Genomic DNA, 20,862 nt, shown 5'->3' on the forward strand with positions numbered 1-20,862 from the left:
TCCTGGCACTTTCACTCCGGGTGGAAGGATATAAAAAATTAATATATAACAAGTGCCATGAGGAAAAACAAATAGGAAGAAGATGAGGGTTTTGTTTTTCAATGGGAGATGGGGTGTGGTCAGGGAAGGCCTTTCTAATAAGATGACATTTGAGCAGAGACAGAAGGGAGTGAGGGAGCAAGCCAGGTGGAGATCAGGAGGAAGAGGGTTAGCGGTGCAAATGCCCTGAGGTGCGAACCTGCCTGGTGTGTTCAGAGCAGCCTAATCTAGTGGAAGAAGAGATCAGAGAAAAAGAAGCCAGATCACATAGGGCCTGAAAATTGAGAAGCTTCTGCAACATTTTGAGCTGAGAATGATGTGATCTGACATTTAAAAATAATCATTCCCCCTGCTGTAGAGGTACAGCGTGGTAGAAGCAGTGAGACTGAAATGGAGCAGGATCCTATGGTCCTTCTCCCTGTCCCCCATGCCCTCAGCCTGCCTTTTGTCTGCAGGAAAACTTCAGTCAAAGAACAAATTAAATCAGAGAAGTGAGAAAATGCAGAAGCAAAGGAAAACAATCAAACAGGACAAAATAGTAATAGTTTAGTCATTAAGCAAAGTCAAGGACCTTTAGTTCCTCCTCAAGGGCTATGGATAATATTCTGAGCCATATCCTGTGACCTGTCTTATAGCTACTGAAACCCACACCAGGTGGAAGAAGTTAACTACATGATGACCAGACTGTAGCCATGACATAAGCTGCCACAATTCTGAGAGCTGCCCTCAGAGAAATGGGAACAAACCAACCCTGGAACTAAAGATTAACTGTACTGAAAGCCATCAAGATGACGCTGATCAGACCACCCCATGACCAATTTCAAGATGACTGTCAGAGCTGCCTGTGCTGTTTCTACATGTAGTCGCCTCCTTCGGCTTTTATAGCTCTCACCCCCCCAGTGGGGGGGTCGGCCTTGAACAGGAGTCTGCCCTCTCCCCCACCCCCTGGTTGCTGGCCTCTGAAATCAAGCAAACTTTCCACCAACTTGCCCCCTTATTAGCTTTAGAGCAACGAGCAGCCAGACCCTACTTTCAGTAACAAGACTAGTTGGGGGCTATCAGAAGAGTCCAGATAAAAGAAGGTGATAGTGGTAGCAGTGGGAGAGATAGTGTACAGTGGTTAAGTATCATGTCTACAAAACTATACCATTGCCTGAGTATATGGTCCTGGAAGATGACTATTAAGTCATTTAAAAAATCTGTTTCTTGAGGGGGAATTTTGGGAAGATAACAACAGCAGCATAATTATTCAGTCTCCCCATGAAAATAGACAAAGGACTATAAAGCAAAACCAGAGGCCCATGGACAACATTAACCACAAATCTAAATGGAATGGTATCCCTATGATTTCCAAACTATAGGCAAGTAGGAGCAAACCATAGTACTTACAAGACCTTTGTTATATCAGCAAAGGGAATCAATGAGGCATCTGAAGAATCCCCAAATAGCCAGAAGGTATTTACTGGCCCAGCCAGTCAAGTTGAGAAGAACAGGTGAAGTAGAAAGTGGTGTTTGAGAGTGCAAGGGCTCTTGGTGAGCTCTGAGGGGTGGAACAATATTGCTGTAGGAACTCTTGAAACTGACCTACCACGGCTTCCTTCAAGGAAAGGGACCCACACTGAGGACAAACTGCTTGGCATGGGAACAAAATTGAGCCAAGGAGAGACAAAGGAAAGAGAGGGTCCAGGTAAAGATGGAGGACCAGGAAATCTCTGAAAGTAAGCTGACTTTACAAAATTTTAATGCTAGACTGTAAAAATAAAAAAGGTTCTCTTGGGACTTCCCTGGTGGTCCAGTGGTTAAGACTCCAAGCTCCCATTGTAGGGGGCATGGGTTCGATCCCTGGTTGGGGAACTAAGATCCTGTATGCCGCATGGCGCAGCCAAAAAAAAAAAGGTTCTCTGCAAAGTTAGAAAAACTATCCTGACAACTGCCTCCTTCAAGAAGTTTGAGAAAACCAATTTCACATAAAAATAACCAAGGGAAAGTATGGAAGTCAAATCCCATAGAAAACTATTGTAATGAAAAAGAGAAGAACTGAATAGCACTCCTGTAGACAGTAAAAGCACATCAGAAAAACATGCCCTCAATGCAGATCAAAACCAATGCCCAGCATTTCAAAGAGCTAAAAGACACAAAGAAAATGATAAGAGACATGAATGAATTATGTAAATCAGAATTAGGAATATTTGGAATTAAATGAACAAATTCAGAAGAGAATTAGAAATAAGAGAAAGAATTATTTCAGAAATGAAGACTAAACCAAAAGAAACTCAAGGGTGAATAAACACAATTTGTTATGCCTTAAGAGAAGCAGAAGATAAAAAGGAGAAAAAATTTTCAAAAATCAATAAAGAGAGATTAAAAACGATTAATGAGAAAGTGGCAAATATTGAGGATAAGCAAAGGAGATCCAGCCCTTGAAGAAATAATAAGAGCCTTTGTGGAAAAAGCAGGGGAGGAGATAAGGAGACAGAAGAGATACTGCAAACTATATTCAAGAGGACTTCCTTGAAATTAAAAAAAAAAAGCTTCAAAACTATGCATTGAGAGAACACACTGCACGTGAGAATGTCAATCCAGAATTACCAACACTAAGACATATTCTTGTAAAACTATTGGAGTTTAAAGAAAAAATAATGAAAATTTCTTTGGGTATCTAGACAAAAAGAACAAATGACTTCTAGGTGAAAAAAAATTAGATTATCATCAGACCTTTTGGAAACAATCCTTTATGTCAGAAGAAAATGGAGTAACAGGAACTCCCTGGCGGTCCAGTGATAAGGGCTCGCTGCTCTCACTGCCAGGGGCCTGAGTTCGATCCCTAGTTGGGGAGCTAAGATCCCACAAGCCATGCAGCATGGCCGGAAAAAAAAAAAAAAAGAAAATGGAGTAACATATTTAAGGTACTCGAGGAAAGAAAATATAAAAGGATAATAATTGCAATGGATTGAAACATATCACATGTTTCAATTCACGTGATCATAATGGTGTGTATATATATATATATATATATTTTAAAATCTATCAGTCACCTTTGGAAGATGATAAAAGCCAATTCATTATCTTGAAAACTGGCAAATAAATGGGAAAAGTCAATCATTATTCCTGCTGTACAGTATGAACTATACCACTGTGTAATCAAATAGTAGGTGAAAGGAATCATCTCTTTATAAAGTATTCTAAATAATAAAAGAAAAAGAAATAATAGGATTCGAGTATTACAATTTTCAACCTCCTATGAATGAAGGGATCCAGATATTGAGTATGAACAGCTACTGACATCACAAAAAGAGAGGCAAGTAGACATAGATGTGCCTCATGATGAAAAAAGCAACAACACCCAAGTAGCCTTGCCATCAGGATCAAACCTAAGCCTGAACAAGCCTCTGAATTCTCCTGCCAACTTGCAGGCAGAGTGGAACACATCTAACTGCATATGACTGTTCAACTAGTAAAATTTAGGCTGTGGGAAACTTTGCAAGTCAAATGACCCACGTTCTTCAACAGATGAACTATAAGAAGGAGAAAGGGATAGAAGGGGAATCAGCAAATTAAAAAACAAAAAAGAGGGATGCTTAACTATAGTGCTAAGGAACATTCAGGTGATAAAGCTATAATGAAATGCAAGTGTGGGGATTTTAAAGCATGTCTGCAAAATTTTCAACACGCCTCCCAAATATGACCCTCTTCCTTGAGTCTGGGCTGGCCTTACTGACTCACCTGTGACCAAGAGAATGCAGTGGAAGTGAGGTCATAAAAAACAATATCTCCTTCTTGCTCACTGGGACATTCACTTTTGGAACCCTGAACTGATTCCTATGAGGCTGCCATACTGTGAGGAAGCCCAGGTGCTCTGGTGGATGGACTCTAGCTGAGATTTAGATCCCCGCTGACAGCCAGGATCAACTCCCAGACCTGTGAGGGAAGGTGCTTCTGGATGATTCCAGCCTCCAGACACTGAGTCTTCCCAGCTCAAACACCGTGGAGCAGAGACACTGATGTGCTGTAGCCAGTTTGTACTGGCTCACAGCAGCAAATTGTTAGCATTTTCCCCCAAATCCACATTCAGTGACGTCACACGAGTAGCTTGATGTTGGCCAGGGTAGGAATAGTTACACCATGGAAATCAGCAGACACTACAAATCAGGGGCATTCCTGCTATGCCTTGTCTGAATTCCTGACCCACAGGATCCATGAGCATAATAAAATAGGTGTTTCAAGCCACCCAGTTTTGGAGTCATTGTTTTACAGCAAGGAAGTGGTTACTATAAAAGGAGAGTGGTTATTTTTGTGGGGAGGAAGGTGCTTGACACAGGAACTTTTGGAACTTCTGGGGTGGCTGGCAAATTCTATGAAAACGGGTAGTGGTTATAAAGGATGTCCATCTGACAATAATTAAGACATATATTTGTTTTGTGTGATTTTCAGTATCTTTTATAATAAAAATTATCTTTAAAATTGTCTGCTTTTTTATGTAGGAGATAGTAAGACAATAATTTCATTTCTCTTTATTTCCAATTTATATCCAGTAAAATGCATTTTTGATATGGAATAACTATATGACAACATTAACGTTTAATTTTTAAATTTTGAAACCTAAATTATGGAAACCTGTAGAAGCCTCGTGGTGATGCAGTTGTATGTACAGAAAGTAGGCAATCATACAGTCTCAAAGGAGAGAGTCACTTATAATGAGGTCTTTTGATAGTTCAATTCTTAATTCCCCTTGATAGAAATTTAAAAATGAGTTTTTTAACTTTATATCAAATATCACATCATAACTCATTTATGAGTGTGACAGAGTTTATGGGATATAAGAATAAAAGCCCTCTTATGTTTCTTATTAGGTTTTACATAGAACAGAAATATAATTCTAATTTACTAAGACAGTTCTATGCGAAATGATTTTTTAATAATTTTTATTTTTTTGTTGAAGTATAGTTGGCTTACGTTTCAGATGAACAGCAAAGTGATTCGGTTATACATATATACATCTATTTTTTTCAGACTCTTTTCCATTATAGGTTATTACAAGATATTAAGTATGGTTCCCTGTGCTATACAGTAAGTCTTTGTTGTTTATTTTATATACAGTAGTGTGTATCTCTTAATCCCAAATTCCAAGTTTATCCCTCCAGCCCCTTTGGCTTCCATAAGTTTGTTTTCAATGTCTGTGAGTCTTGTAAATAAGTTTTGTAAATAAGTTCATTTGTATCATTTTTTTAGATTCTACATATAAGTGATATCATATGGTATTTGTCTTTGTCTAACTTACTTCACTTAGTATGATAATCTCTGGGTCTATCCATGTTGCTGATAATGGCATTATTTCATTCTTTTTTATGGCTGAGTAATATTCCATTGTATAAATATACCACATCTTCTTTATCCATTTGTCTATCGATGGACATTTAGGTTACGTCCATGTCTTGGCTATTGTAAATAGTGCTGTTATGAACACTGGGGTGCGTGTATCTTTTCGAATTATGGTTTTCTCTGGATATATGCCCAGGAAGGAATCTCCGTACTGTTCTCCATAGTGGCTGCACCATTTTATATTCCCACCAACAGTCTATGCTAAGTGCTTTGAACATGTGCAGTGTTTCTATTTTAATGTATTAGATACTGCTAGATTTGATCAGATTGGATATTGGTTCTTAATATTCAGTTTCCCATATTTAGCAAAATTGGAATGACATTGGAATAATAGCAATATAATAACAAGCAGTCTGGCTTAGTGCCCTGCGTAATAGGCCCTTAATATTTGAGTCGAACGGAGTTGGTAGAGCACATAAATAGCTATATTGTATGATTCAGGGTGTGCAAGAAAAGTCCTTGCCATAGGTTCTGAAATTTCACCATTAGAATGTACACATTCTGGGTCTGTAAGATGAATACCTTAAGAAAAAAAAAACCACATCCCTTTCAGCCAACACTTCTACAGGAGACTCAGTGAGACTTCTGGGAATAAACTCAGGCCCCACACCTGAGGCAAGGTGGGAGTGACCTAGAAAAGGGGCCTGTGTAATGAGCGGACAGGTGGAGAATTCCAAACAAAAGCTTTTCCTTCTTCAGACCTGCTCTCTCGAGCTGTCAGAGGTTCTCCAGATTGTTCTGAGAAACCTTTTTTTAGGTTGTGGCGAAGGACTGCAAGTTTTCTTGGCACCCAAAGCAGAGATTTAGGAATGAGGTCAAATGGAATGGGTTTATCCTTGGGTCAAATAACACAGGTAGCAGGATTGATTAAATAGTCTCGAATCCAGCTCAGTTCAGGGATTCTCATCTGGCTATTAAACTCTCAAGTCTCCTGAGGTCTCTGATTAGTACCTTTGGCATAACTGCAGTGAATTAATCTCTTTCTCTCTCTCTCTCCTCCCCCTGCCCCTTGCCAGTTTATGGCGATGCTGTATCTTTGAACTTACAAGTTGAAGCACACCTTGTGTTTTCAGCCATGAATCGTCTTTGTAGTTCTTGAGAATTCCCACCTTGAACACGTATGTATCCTTTAGGTTTTAGCCACAGCTTTACTTGTGTAAAGTAAATGTCTACCATTGTGTAGACAGAAGTACAATTAATTTCTGTTTGCCATCAAGGACTAGATGACAACAGGAAAATTCATATGGGATACTTTATTTTTACACATTAACAAAACTCTTGGTCACCCTACCCTATTACAGTGTGACCTTTGATATAATCGTGGCCTTTTTTTTCCATCGTGTAATTTTAAAACATAAAGCATTAAACCATAAAATAAACAGAAACCCATAAAGAACATATCATGTTTACTTCCCCTTTCCAATTCTCACTTCTTGCACCTCATAGTTTTATTGTTCTTTTCCCCCACCCCTCCTTTTTTTTTTATGTTTGCTTTGTCTTTCATTTCCCTTTCTTACATAGTTGCTTACTCCCTTAAGTAACCTACTGGTGGCACCCAAAGGCATTTCTTTGGCTATTTCGTTGGCCCCAGAAATAAAGAGATCGTAGGATCCTGTATACTGATGAAGCAATTTATCATGACTGGAGCATTATCACTTTCATTGATCCTACTCCAACTAAAAAAACTAAGTTTACTAACATATGCTAACAAAACATTACTTTAAGTTTAGTGCATTACATTTTAAATTGTAATGCACTAAAATTAAACTCTAAATTTTAAATAAGTCCAAATTGTCAAACGTTTCTAATGAAAATGATTTCAGAAATGGATGATGTTTAGATGACCAAGATGGGACTCATCAGTTGTTCTGATTTAAAAATCAAAGAAACAAAACTCATTAGCATTCAGTTTCTGAGGAATTTTTCTCTCGCTTAACTTTCAGGTCTTCCGCTGTAATTCTGGACACAACTGCTAAGTTACTTACACTGCTGGCGTGTCCAGATCTGTCTAAGGTGCCCTGAATGGCTTTAGCATGCCTAGGATGGCCGTGTAAACTTTGTGACCTTAAAGATGGGAATCCCAAAGTTTGGTGTGTTTTCACAGACAGTAAGTTTTCCTTGTCAGTTCTGTCAGTAACAGCTAGTGACAAATGGGCGATCTGAGGGCCTGTTTCAGAAACACAGTTTTCATCTTCGGTGTCTGTGAAATGCCCCTGATGCTCGGCCTGCACTGCTGTTTCAGACCCAAAGGAAGGGATATCCGTGCTCCGAGAACGCATAATCTTTTGAACTTGATACCTCCATTCTGTGGTCCATTGCTGAACCGTGGAGGGGCATGTTTGGTCCCCAGCTGCACTCGACTTGTTAACCCCGCCGACCAGCTTTCTTCCCCGGGAATATACAAAGCTTCTGGACTTCATTGCTTTACAAGCACTGAACGTCTCATCAGGGTAATAACGGGTCACTTTTGTTTCTTCCAGGGGATAAGAAATGGTGCCTTCTATCTTCGTTGTTTCCACTGTTAGCTGGGTGCTTTGAAAATCCGACTTGTTCTGTCCGTGCATAACATCTGTTTGACTGAAACTTGGGGAGCTCGTTTCTCCTCTCTTAGAGTCTGCCTGCCTTTCATCGTCTTCAGCTGAAATCCCAACATCTGGACCTAATTTCGGCTCTGAGGTGCTCTTCACGTTGTCTGATGCAAGTCGATCGCCGTCTGGGGATGCTGGCGTGCGCGTGCTGGGTGGCAGGCGAAGGCTGCCCCGACGCTCTGGGACCAGGTGCGTTCTTTGGTCCTTCTCTTCCTTCACATGGAAGGAACCGACTTTTTTCCTGAACCCCGTCCCTGGTGGCATGCAGAGGGAAGTATCCTCATACAACAACCCCTCCCCGTTGAAAAGATACCTGTACATGCTGTAGCCATCGGCACTGTTGATGCTGCTTTGCCTTAGAAGGTACGTTGCATCGCATTCAGAAGAAGCCCGGGACTGGGTCTGCATCAGGTCGGACTTGTCGATTCCTGCGAGGTTTTCCAGCGCATTCACCATTCTGCTAGATAGTTCTTCCAGTTGGGAAAGGCGAAGGTCAACAGTCTGTAGGGAAGTTTTCATAAAGTTTTCTCTTTCGTTGATTTCTTCCAACCTCATGGACATATTTTCAACTCTGGCGGATACAAAGGGATAGGTTTATTACACTGAGATGAACTAAGGATTAAAACCAAAAATATAATGTTATTGTTGCTGTATGATTTTGCAGGCTTTTGGGAATCATGGGCTGCTTGGGGCATATTTTTAAACTTCACACTCTCCTAATATAACTACTGAAAATTACAGTGAGGAGCATCAGAAAATAATAGAAATATGGTTAACGCAAATGGTGCTATTTACCGTTCATTGCTCTAAATGCCTTATGTATTCATCAATACGTACTCACCGAGGTCCTATTCTAGGCTTGTTTAACTCTCACAACAGCCCTATGAAGAAGGCACTATTATCACCATCCCCATTTTACAGATGAGGAAATCAAGTCATGGAGAGGGGTAAGTAATTTGCCTACGGACGCACAGCTGGCAAACAGTATGGCACCAGCATGGATGGGCACCAGCTCTGGTCTCTCACCTGGTACATCACATTGCCTCTGATGATAAAGGGAGACACTAGCACTTAGGTTTTTGAGTTTTGAGTATAGCTGTCAGCAATGAATGGTTATCATGACAAAATAAATACAATAACATCCTTATTTGAAGTTCAGGGAATTTGGAAAATGAATTGTTAATAATTAAGTTCAGATTCATTGCTAATTATTAGAGAAATGCAAATCAAAACTATAATGAGATAGCATCTCATGCCGGTCAGAATGCCTATCATCAAAAAATCTACAAACAATTAATGCTGGAGAGGGTGTGGAGAAAAGGGAACCCTCCTACACTCTTGGTGGGAATGTAAATTGGTGCAGCCACTATGGAGAACAGTATGGAGGGTCCTCAAAAAACTAAAAGTAGAGTTGCCATATGATCCAGCAATCCCACTCCTGGGCATATATCCAGAGAAAACTATAATTTGAAAAGACCCCTATGTTCACAGCAGCACTAGTCACAATAGCCAAGACATGGAAGCAACCTAAATGTCCATCAACAGAGGAATGGATAAAGAAGATGTGGTGTATATATACACAATGGAATATTACTCAGCCATAAAAAGAATGAAATAAGACCATTTACAGCAACATGGATGGATCTACAGAATATCATACTAAGCTAAGTAAATCAGACTGAAAAAGACAAATACCATATGATATCACTTATATGTGGAATCTAATTATGACACAAATGAATTTATCTATGAAAGAGAAGCAGACCAACAGACATAGAGAACAGACTTGTGGTTGCCAAAAGGGAGGGAGGGTGGGGGAGGGATGGATTGGGAGTTTGGGATTAGCAGATGCAAACTATTATATATAGGCTGGATAAACAACAAGGTCCTACTGTATAGCACAGGGAACTACATCCAATATCCTGGATAAACCATAATGGAAAAGAATATATATATGTATAACTGAATCAATTTGCTGTAAGAAGAAATTAACACAACATTGTAAATCAACTATACTTCAATGAAATAAATTTTAAAAAAGACAAAAAATTAAGTTCAGATTATCAGATGGTTTACTTCAGGGACAAGAGGTCATTTAATCATCTGAAGAATACCAGTAACTTTAAATTGTTTGCTATATTTAATAATTGGTATTCCCTATGGGGTTGTAAGAAAGAAAGATCACGGCAGATTATAAATATCTGCGGTTAGATTTTTTTAACTCCTAGAAGATCAGGCAATAGCCTATGAAACCATAATGTTGCCCGAACTAAAACCTGCTGGTGTAGACTATATTTTATATTTCAGGAATACATACAGTACGAATTCTTTCCATCGGCTTATGAAATTTAACTCTAAAAGGCAACGAGTTATGCCCAGGACCTGGGACTACCTTCTAAAAGTTGAATTTGTCCTGGGGTAGCCAGGCAGAGGGGATCCTGGCTCCCACTGAGAGCCACTGGACCCTCTGCACCTGACAGTGTGGTGGTCTGATCACAAGTTCACCCGTGGGCGAAGGCAAACACTTTGTACTTTTGTTATCTGTTGATTCTTGCCCACCTTTTATCTTTCTGTGGAAATGTATAGGCAGACTTTAGGGTCACCCAGTTTGCTTCGAGTCTGTGTCTAATATGGCTTTGCTACCCTCTCTGCATATCCTTCTAAATTCCCTCACCTGCGCTCGCTTTCCTCTCCTCCACTTCCTGATTACCTGCCGCTCTTCTTGCACCGTTTCTGCCCTCTGCCCGACTGCATCTCCTGTGCTCTCCCCGCTCTGCTGGTCTTGCAGCTACCTTGTCCTACATTCTCCCAGAACTGCTTTTGCTCATGTTCTACTTCTGTTGGCCACATTGACAGCTGCGCTCCGTTGTGTGGGAGGGTCCTTGGCTTCCATTCTTAACCCTTTTCATGGGGAGAGGACTATTTTTATGTCCTTTAGGAAACCACATCATCTGAGCAGGAAGGGTCTGGCTTCCTGGAAGTTTGCCACCAGGAGGACCAACTTCACCAAATTCACCATGTATGAGGAGATGTGACTTCCTTCTTTAAAAACTTCCCTACTGGGATTAACAGATACACACTACTGTATTTAAAATAGATAGTCAACATGGACCTACTGTATAGCACAGGGAACACTACTCAATATTTTGTAATAAGCTATAAGGGAAAAAATATATATGTGTATGTATAACTGAATCACTTTGCTATACACCTGAAACCAACACAACATTGTGTTAGTTTGTAAATTAACTATACTTCAATAAATTAAAAAAAAAAAGCTTCCCTACCATAGGGAACCCGACAACAGGTTCTAAGTGTTCCCTGTCCTCCTGCATTTCAGGGACCATCAGAAGAACTTTACACTCTTAATTTTCCAGGACTTCAAGTCCAACTTGGTTTTCTCTGTTAAATGTCATGTCTCCTTGCTCACTTCAAATCTACTGCCCCAAGGATTCATTCCTTTTGTGTTAAAAACCGCATTGCCTCTGGAACAAACTTGAAATCCTTTAACAAACACAACGTTTAGAGATTAAAGCAGCTGTGCAAACTTTTAAAAATAAATAAGCTGGTAAAATATAGATACATATCTTTCCTCTCAAATCTTTTATAATTCTCTGCCTATTTTTTTCCCTGTGTGACCTAATCCAGATAACAGCATTGCTGGCCACTCACACAGAAAAAGGAAACCTCAAACTCATCTGATTCTGTCTCCTTTACACCTCCCTAACCTCCCTCCCCCCTGCGTTGAATAGGTTTTCAAGCTCCATGTAGGACCCCTCTTTAGGTGTCCCGTAAATGTCCCATCCCTACTGCCACCCCCTTAGTTTGAAGCTGTGGAAGAAACAAAGCTTCACGATGTGGTTTAGGTTAAGAAAAATTGTCAGATGCTATTTCAGGCTCGTGGTAAACAGCAACGAGGTGGAGACAGCACATTTTAGACGGCTACGCCAAATCAAGGGAAGTCGTATTGAGTTTTTAGAGTATGTGTGAAAGAAGAAAGAAAAAAAAAAACCGAGGTGAAGTTCACGTCGATCTGGAATGATTAACAAAAAGGATGCATGAGGAACTATCTCCCATGTCAGCCTTGTTCTGTGACTTCCCACAATGACTTAAACATGTTTCACAAACCTTGACATGACATCCGTAGATGGAAATCCAAGGAGAGATTTCCATTTCAGACGGGGGAAAGAGAGGCTCTGTAGGAAACAATTTGACAAGAGCTCCATATCTATTGACACACTGAATGGCAGGAAAACATATAAGAGAAATTTATCATTTACGACAGAGCTCATAGTGAGATATGAGCTTTCCTAACTTGTGAGATCTTTTTTTTTTTTATAAATTTATTTTTTATTTTTGGCTGCATTGGGTCATCGTTGCTGCTCATGGGCTTTCTGTAGTTGCAGTGGGCGGGGGCTACTCTTCGTTGTGGTGCGCGGGCTTCTCATTGCAGTGGCTTCTCTTGTTGCGGAGCACAGGCTCTAGGTGCGTGGGCTTCAGTAGTTGTGGCTCGCGGGTTCTAGAGCACAGGCTCAGTAGTTGTGGCGCATGGGCTTAGTTGCTCCACGGCATGTGGGGTCTTCCCAGACCAGGGCTCAAACCCGTGTCCCCTGCATTGGCAGGTGGATACTTAACCACTGCGCCACCAGGGAAGTCCCTAACTTGGACATCTTAATTCTGCTTTCCTTTAGGCACAGAATGAAATATTTTTTCAGCACAGAACAAAAAACTGTTCTAGGTCCAAAGCGATTTGTTTGGCTTTCCCATTAAATAAAGTTGATTTCCTCTAAATGACGTATTTCTAATATGTCATATTTCTAACGTCATGTTTTCTTTTTAAAACTGTCATACAGTAAATTGACTTTTTTCTTTTGGTGTACAGTTCTATGGATATTAACACATATAAATTTCTATAACCAATGTCATGATCAGGATCCAGAGTAATTCTACCACCCCCCAAAACTCCCTCATGCTAAATCTTTGTCATCACACCCTCCCCTCCCCTTATTCCTAGCAACCACTGATCAGTTCTTCATCCCTATAGTTTATCTTTCTGAGAATGTCAAATAAAGAGAATCATACAGTAGGTAACTTTTCGAGACTGGCTTCTTTCTGCATAGTGTCTTTGACATTCATGCAAGTTTTTGCATGTGCTGTTTCTTCCTTTTCATTGCTGAGTAGTATTACATGATATGGACGAACACTTAGGTTGTTTCTATATCTTGGCTCTTGTGAATAATGCTGCAATAAACATGGGGTGCATATGTCTCTTTGGTAACCTGTTTTCATTTCCTTTGGATAAATACCCAGAAGTGGGATTGCTAGATTGTAGAGTAGCTCTATCTTTAATTTTTTGAGGAAACTCCATACTGATTCCCAGAGTGGCTGAACCAATAAGTTTTCATTTCTCTGGGATAAATACCTAGGAGTGATTCATATGATGAGTGTGTGTTTAACTTTATAAGAAACTGCCAAATAAATGCTGGAGAGGGTGTGGAGAAAAGGGAACCCTCCTGCACTGTTGGTGGGAATATAAACTGGTGCAGCCACTATGGAGAACAGTGTGGAGATTCCTTAAAAAACTAAAAATAGAGTTGCCATATGATCCAGCATCCCACTCCTAAGCATATATCTGGAGAAAAATATAATTCAAAAGGATACACGCACCCCAGTGTTCATAGCAGCACTATTCACAATAGCCAAGACATGGAAGCAGCCTAAGTGTCCATCGACAGATGAATGGATAAAGAAGATGTGGTACATATATACAATGGAATATTACTCAGCCATAAAAAGAATGAAATCATGCCATTTGCAGCAACATGGATGGACCTAGAGATTATGATGCTAAGCGAAGTACATCTGACAGAGAAAGACAAATATCACATGATATCACTTATATGTGGAATCTAAAATATGACACAAATGAACCTATCTATGAAACAGAAACAGACTCACAGACATAGAAAACAGACTTGTAGTTGCCAAAGCGGAGGGTGTGGGGGAGGGATGGATTGGGAGTTTGGGATTAGCAGATGCAAACTATAATATTACATATAGAATGGATAAGCACCAAGGTCTTACTGTATAGTGCAGGGAACTATATTCAATATCCTGAGATAAACAATAATGGAAAAGAATATTAAAAAAGAATATATATATATATATATATATATATATATCAGCCTCTTTGCTGTACAGAAATTAACACAACATTGTAAATCAACTAGACTTCAATAAAAAAAAAAGAAACTACCAGACCATTTTTCAGAATTTTATATTCCCACGAGCAGTATATGTGTACCAGCAGGTACTCAGCGTCCTTTTTGGCACTTGGTATTACTGATATTTAAAAGTTTTAGCTACTGTAATATGTGTGTAGAAGTATCTCATCGTAGTTTTAACTTGCATTTTACTAATAACTAATAATGTTGAACATCGTTTCATGTACTTATTTGCCAAACTTATGTTTTCCCCGGTGTGTCTCTTCTAATCTTTGGCCCATTTTTCATTGGGTCATTTCCCCCTTATTATTGTTTTGAGAGTTCTTTAGATATTCTGTACCCAAGTCCTACAGCAAATATATGATTTGCATATGTTTTCTCCCAGTCTGTACCTTGTTTTCCATTGTCATAGCAGTGTCTTTTGTAGAGCGAAAGATTTTTATTTTGATGAAATCCAGTTTATCATTTTTTATCTTTTATGGATGCTTTCTGTGGGCTGTGATTTCAGTTTCAGTTTAGTTTCAAAACCTTTTCAGTGAAAGTACTCCCTGGACTCTAGGTGCTGAACAGGTATAGAATGACGTGACCATATGAGTAGGGGTGGTTACAAATCTTCAAATACTTTTTATCCGTATCTCAGTATATCTAGTACCTAAGGGTTTTGATTTTGAATCTTATACCACTAAACCTGAAAGGAGTTTAAGTAAAATGCATTTTTGTTAAGGCACTGTGAATAATGTTTTCCATTCCATTCAAATAATAGGCACAACAATCTATAAATTTGTGGACCTTCTGTAGTGACTTCCAAGAGAATATATGCCTATGTAGGGAATAACTTTATTGGACTTTCATAGACTCTGATCTATTAAATATAATGTCCAAATTCACGTTCTCATGGTAAGAGTCCTGTGTGTCTTTCCTAAGAACAGAACATAGACGTTGGGAGCTCTGTAGTAAGCCAGTTATTAAAACTTTTTTTATGTACAGTCATCTTTTCATGTGCAACGATCACCCTTTACCTGCCAGGCATCTCATAAATTACATGGGAACATTTCCTTAATGATAGAGTTAAAATTTAACACAAAAACATAATGTTAGTGGAGCAACAAGGTCCAGTTCATACTTGACGAAACCCATGTTTCAAGATCCCATGGTCGCCTATATTGAGTTTTAAGACTATTCCTACCCTGTCATTTTATTTCAGGTCTATAGATCATAAAGCTGTCTCATCCTGTCCAGATTCTACATTCAGCTATTTTAATTTCCATCTGCTTCTTCATATGGGGCTGCCTTTTAAGTTTAGTAATTGTAGAGAGAACAGCCAGGGTAGAACCTGGGTGTGCTTACTTCCAGAGTTTTTATATGTGAAAGACTAAACAAAGAACAAGACTCAAGTCTTAAATCTTCTGTCCTCATTCTTTTTAGTAAGCAAAAGTCTGAGTAGTTGCTGAAAGAATATTAAGCTCTCTGGGATTCTACCTCTATGCCGCATCATTTATACACACCAACATGGCCACACCTCAGACCTCCTTGGTTTCTAGAATTCAGATCATCTAAATCATTAGCCTTTTCTGACTATGTTCTCTACTCTGGCCAGACTCGGGTCAGGCACTCAGTGAAGCTCTTATTGATATATCCTGGGTTGTTTCTCCCTTACTTCCAACATAGTAGTGACAATCCCTAAGCCTTCATCTATCACGACTAGGACTCCAGGGCTGGGCAGGGATAAATGGTGGCTGGAGCCGATGTAATATGTTTATGCTGCCATTTGCAAACCCTGACATCACCATGGTACCCGCAAGGTCCCATCAAGCTCCCTTTTGCTGTGCCTCATGCATCAGTCATTTTCTGCATCCTTGCCCTTGGGCTGTAGTATGTCACAGTCACCTATGAGAGTCATGGAGCCACATTGACTTGGCCCAATACAAAGTCACAGCTGGGTTGCCATTGTTCCCACCAGGCAATCTCTTGGCTAACAACTTTCCTACTGCATTTTCCCTCAAGGTGAACTCAAATCCTCCCTACTGGCTTCAAGTCTGTAATGTTGCTGGGCGGGTTCCTTTCCACCATTCCTATTGCTTCTTCTTACGTGTCGGAATTTTCCATGACTGTAAAACTCCTGGCCTCTCTCCAGCGTTTCATTTAATCTGTGTACTGGCTTACTTAAGTGATTTACTTTCTAATTGTGATTTTCTTTCCTATAGATTCTTACTTCTTTTCTATTTAGAGAAGACCTTTCAATATTTCCTGTAGGACAGGTTTGATATTGCTGTATTCTTTTAGTTTTTGCTTGTCTGAGAAATTCTTTCTCTCTCCTTCTATTCTAATTGATAATCTTGCTGGGTAGAGTATCCTAGGTTGCAGATTTTTCCCTTTCAGGACTTTGAATATATCTTGCCACTCCCTTCTGGCCTGCAACAGTTTCAGCAGAGAAATAAGCTGATAGCCTTATGGGGTTTCCCTTGTAATTAACTCTTTGTTTTTCTCTTTCTGCCTTTAGAATCCTCTCTTTATCTTTAACTTTTGCCATTTTTATTATAATATGTCTTGGTGCAGGTCTGTTTGGGTTTATCTTGTTTGGGGCCTTCTGTGCTTGCTTTCTGTATCTGGATATCTGTTTCCTTCTTTAGGTTTTGGAAGTTTTCAGCCATAATTTCTTCAAATACATTTTCAATCCCCTTTTCTCTTTCTCCTCCTTCCAGGATCCCTATTATGTATAGATGGGCATGTTTTATATTATCCCATAGGTCTCATATTGCTTTCATTTTTTTTTTCATTTGGGTTTCTGTCAGTTGGGTGATTCAGCCTTTCATTTACTCTTTTTTTAAAAATAAATTTATTTATTTATTTTTGACTGTGTTGGGTCTTCGTTGCTGCGCGCAGGCTTTCTCTAGTTGTGGTGAGTGGGGGCTACTGTTTGTTGCAGTGCGTGGGCTTCTCATTGCGGTGGCTTCTCTTGTTGGGGAGCACAGGCTCTAGGCGTGCGGGCTTCAGTAGTTGTGGCATGCGGGCTCAGTAGTTGTGGCTCACGGGCTTAGTTGCTCTGCAGCATGTGGGATTTTCCCAGACCAGGGCTCAAACCCGTGTCCCCTGCATTGGCAGCGAATTCTTAACCACTGCGCCACCAGGGAAGTCCCTCATTTACTCTTGAGAGAATTAGTTTTCTGGCTGGAGTTTGGGGACCAGGACATGAGTATGCTTCTCTCTTTCTCTTTGGGAGCCAGCTGCCTGCAGGGAGCGTGGATTCTCACTTTGTCTAGGTCGAACGGTAAGCTTAGCAGGGAAGAAGGGAGGCCTGCAGGCTGCTGGTGCTGCCTGTGACTGGGTGGGGACATCTACTTCTGGGGTGTGCATTTGGCAAGAACTGGACCACACCCTCTAGCACAACATTTATTACTAATAAAGCTGAGATTTTTACCTCTGTCTGATGTCTGCGTCTTTCTCTGAATTGGCTTTCAGAGTCAGGTAAGGAACAAGATTGTCATTTACTAGGCATGTCAAAACTCCACCACTTCATCCCACCCCTCCCCCATCATCCAAGCACCGTTGACTCTTATTAATTTATAAGATTAAGGCATTCAGGTGAGCTCTTCCCCAACCTTCTCCATCCCTACATGTGTGTCTTTGGACGGCCTTCTCTCCATCAGAGGAATCACCACCTCCTTTCTAAGACTGATCTTTCTTTCAGGTCTTTTTCTAATTACTGTCTTGTTTCTCTCCTTGTCTTTCTTGTCAGGGTCTTTCTTACCATAATCTTCTCTTCCTGGTCACTTGGGAAGAGGACGCCAAAGAAGATCTCAAGATCAACAGCTGATTTCCCATCAAGCCGACAGGAAACCCAAGACCTTAACCCAGATCCACAAATATGACAAGAAACCACTTAGCCCAGAGAGTTTTGGGGGAATCAGAGCCTGCTATTATAGGTTTGGCTACTCTATGACCTATAGCTCCTTAAGTATAGGACCAACTGCTTTTAAAATGTGTGATTTATAAGTTATATCCTGCATACTTTGAAATATCAGACATAGAAAATAAATTTATGTAAATGGAATAAAAGGTATGAAAGAGTAGAGGAGATAAGGAGAGCAATATACACCACATATTCCCAAACCCTACAATAATGCACTTGTTATAATTAAATATTAAGTTTGGTGCTAAGCTTCCTTGAAGCCATGAAAAAAGGTAAACACACTGGATTACATAATTCTCATTGTTTGAGAAAAGGAGGTTGAATCTCTAACAAAGTTTTGTCAGAAAGAATTCTTTCCAACTCAATTGCTCTGGAACCTGTGGACCAGTGATGGGGATGCCAAAGCACAAAAAGAAAGGTGTGTTCAACAGTGGGCTTGCGAGAGACACAGAGGTGGGCTTCAAGCTCCAATTGATAGGGATACTTGTTATCAGTTATTAAACTGGTGAGACGAGAATAGAATGTTTAGGTTGACCAGTTCTACCTTGGTCGTGCTGGGAAGTTATTTGTAAATGCTGTCCCCGCACCAGCCCTCTTGCTTATCTGATATTATGCCTTTGGGCAAAGAGACAACATGTACCAACACCAACTCTTGTTTTGATCTTGCTGATCTGAAGGATCCTTCCTTTTACAGGGACCAGAATCATTTGCATATTGAGGTTGTTCCTCATGCCTAAGAGTAAAACCAAAGTTTTGAATCCAGAGGGAGCATCGTTGATTTCCTATTTGATATTCCAGGAGGGAACTCATGGAGGACAGGACAGAAAGTTGCATTCAAATCAAGAGACAAACTTTGGAGTCATTCATTCATTCCAAAAAATCGAGCTCCTGCTACGTGGCCATGTGCAGGCTCTGGGAACAACGTGGTGAGTGGAATTTGTGCCTGGTCGCTGCCTTCATGGGGCTTAGACTCCAAGAGCCCTGACCTAGTCTACTAAGGTGTGAAGCGGTCAGGGAAGTTTGCCAGAAGGAATTGGCATTTGGGCTGAGTTCCAAAAGATGAGCAGGTGGAGGGAAGAGGATGTGCAAAGTCCCTGCGGCAGGAAGAAAGCAGTGGCTTTGAGGGGGTGGAAGAGGGCCAGCAAGACTGGAGGACTGAGCATGAGGGGCGGACAGTCCAGGGTGCGGCTGGACAGATGGCAGGGCCTCATGGGCCCAGGAGCAGTGGGAGCCACTGAGGGGGCTTTTCAGGCGAGCTGGTGACGGGGGCTGCGGGGGCTGGTTAGAGTCTCTCTGGTGTAAAATGGACTGAAAGAGCAGGACTGAATTCCGAGGACTGATTTCTGAGGGGACAGCTGCAGGAACCCAAGTGAAAACTGATGCTGGCTGGTACTCAGGTGCTGGGGGTAGAGAAGGAAAGATGTGGGTGGACCATGATTTATAGGTGAGGGGAAGTGATCCGACTTGGGGATTGTTAGTGCAGAAGAGGGAGGACTCCGAACGCTTTGCCAGTGACTGTCTTGCTGAATGAGAAGGCAGTGGTGCTATTCATGGAGCACAGGGGGGACGTTTTGGGAGGAAAAGCCTGAGGGCAGTGCCCTGAGACAGCTGCGTGGGCCGGTGGCTGGGGCTTTGGGTTAAATGCCCGGCTGCAACCAGCGCTGTGTTAGCTAAAAACTGAGTCACATGGTACATCTCTTCTTGAGGGACTGAATGTTGGAATTTACAAAATGTTGAAATTCTATGATAAAAATAAATGGTTAATTTGGTAGAATTTTATATATACCTTTCCAAGCAATAGGGGAAAGCCATGAATTTGGTTCCTGAACCTAAGCCCTCAAAGCACCCTGCATGGAGGAGCACGACAAGTGTGTAAACTTCCGGTGTGAACACGTTTGCAAATCACTGGCCCAGGTTTTGCAAGGTGCCCGGATCACAGGGAGGTCAGGAAGGGACAGATACCAACGGTGTTGATCACAGACGCTCACCCCTAACCAGACCCTGCCGTCCCCATGGTGCTGGGGCCGGTCCCACTGAGAGAAGAACAGAAAAATCATCAAACGGCAAATGGTGACGCAGAAAATGAAAGCAACCAAATCTATAAGGAAGATTAAAGAAGTGGCAGAAATGTCTGAGTACTCAAAAATTTGATTATAAAAGTAATCACTGATGGGAGGGATAAATTAAGTATTTGGGATTAACAGATACACATTATTATGTATAGAATAGATAAATGACAAGCACCTACTGTATAGCACAGGGAACTATATTCGACATCTTGTAATAACCTATGAGGAAGAAGAATCTGAAAAAGATATATATATATATATATATATATATATATATATATATATATAATGGAACCACTATAACAGAACCAATTTGCTGTACACCCGAAACATTGTAGATCAACTATATTTCAATTAAAAAAAAAGTGACTACAGAAAAAGTAGATAAATTAGGAATTTGGGATTAACATATACACATTACTGTATATAAAACAGATAACCGACAAGGACCTACTTTATAGGACAGGGAACTCTACTCAATATTCTGTGATAACCTATATGGGAAAAGAATCTGAAAAAGAGTGGATATATGTATATGTATAACTGAATCACTTTGCTGTACACCTGAAACTAACACAACACTGTAAATAAACTATACTTCAATAAAAGAAAAGAAAAAAAAAGTAATCACTGGTGCCAACAGTTAGGTAGAA

At 40.4% G+C, this 20,862-nt stretch overlaps 1 protein-coding gene across 1 annotated transcript in view; it reads right to left on the reverse strand.

Annotated features, from left to right (window-relative positions):
* Window positions 1-7,316: 7,316 nt before the first annotated feature.
* The window catches only part of TRPM1 (transient receptor potential cation channel subfamily M member 1), an 83,262-nt gene continuing 69,716 nt past the window's right edge, over window positions 7,317-20,862 (reverse strand). The window contains exon 27 of the mRNA XM_061181412.1: window positions 7,317-8,577. Coding sequence (XP_061037395.1) covers window positions 7,317-8,577 — 1,261 coding nt within the window. The remainder of the gene's footprint in view (window positions 8,578-20,862) is intronic.

This window comes from Eubalaena glacialis, chromosome 2 (genome assembly GCF_028564815.1).
Source record: "Eubalaena glacialis isolate mEubGla1 chromosome 2, mEubGla1.1.hap2.+ XY, whole genome shotgun sequence".
Classification (NCBI taxonomy): Eukaryota; Metazoa; Chordata; class Mammalia; order Artiodactyla; family Balaenidae; genus Eubalaena; species Eubalaena glacialis.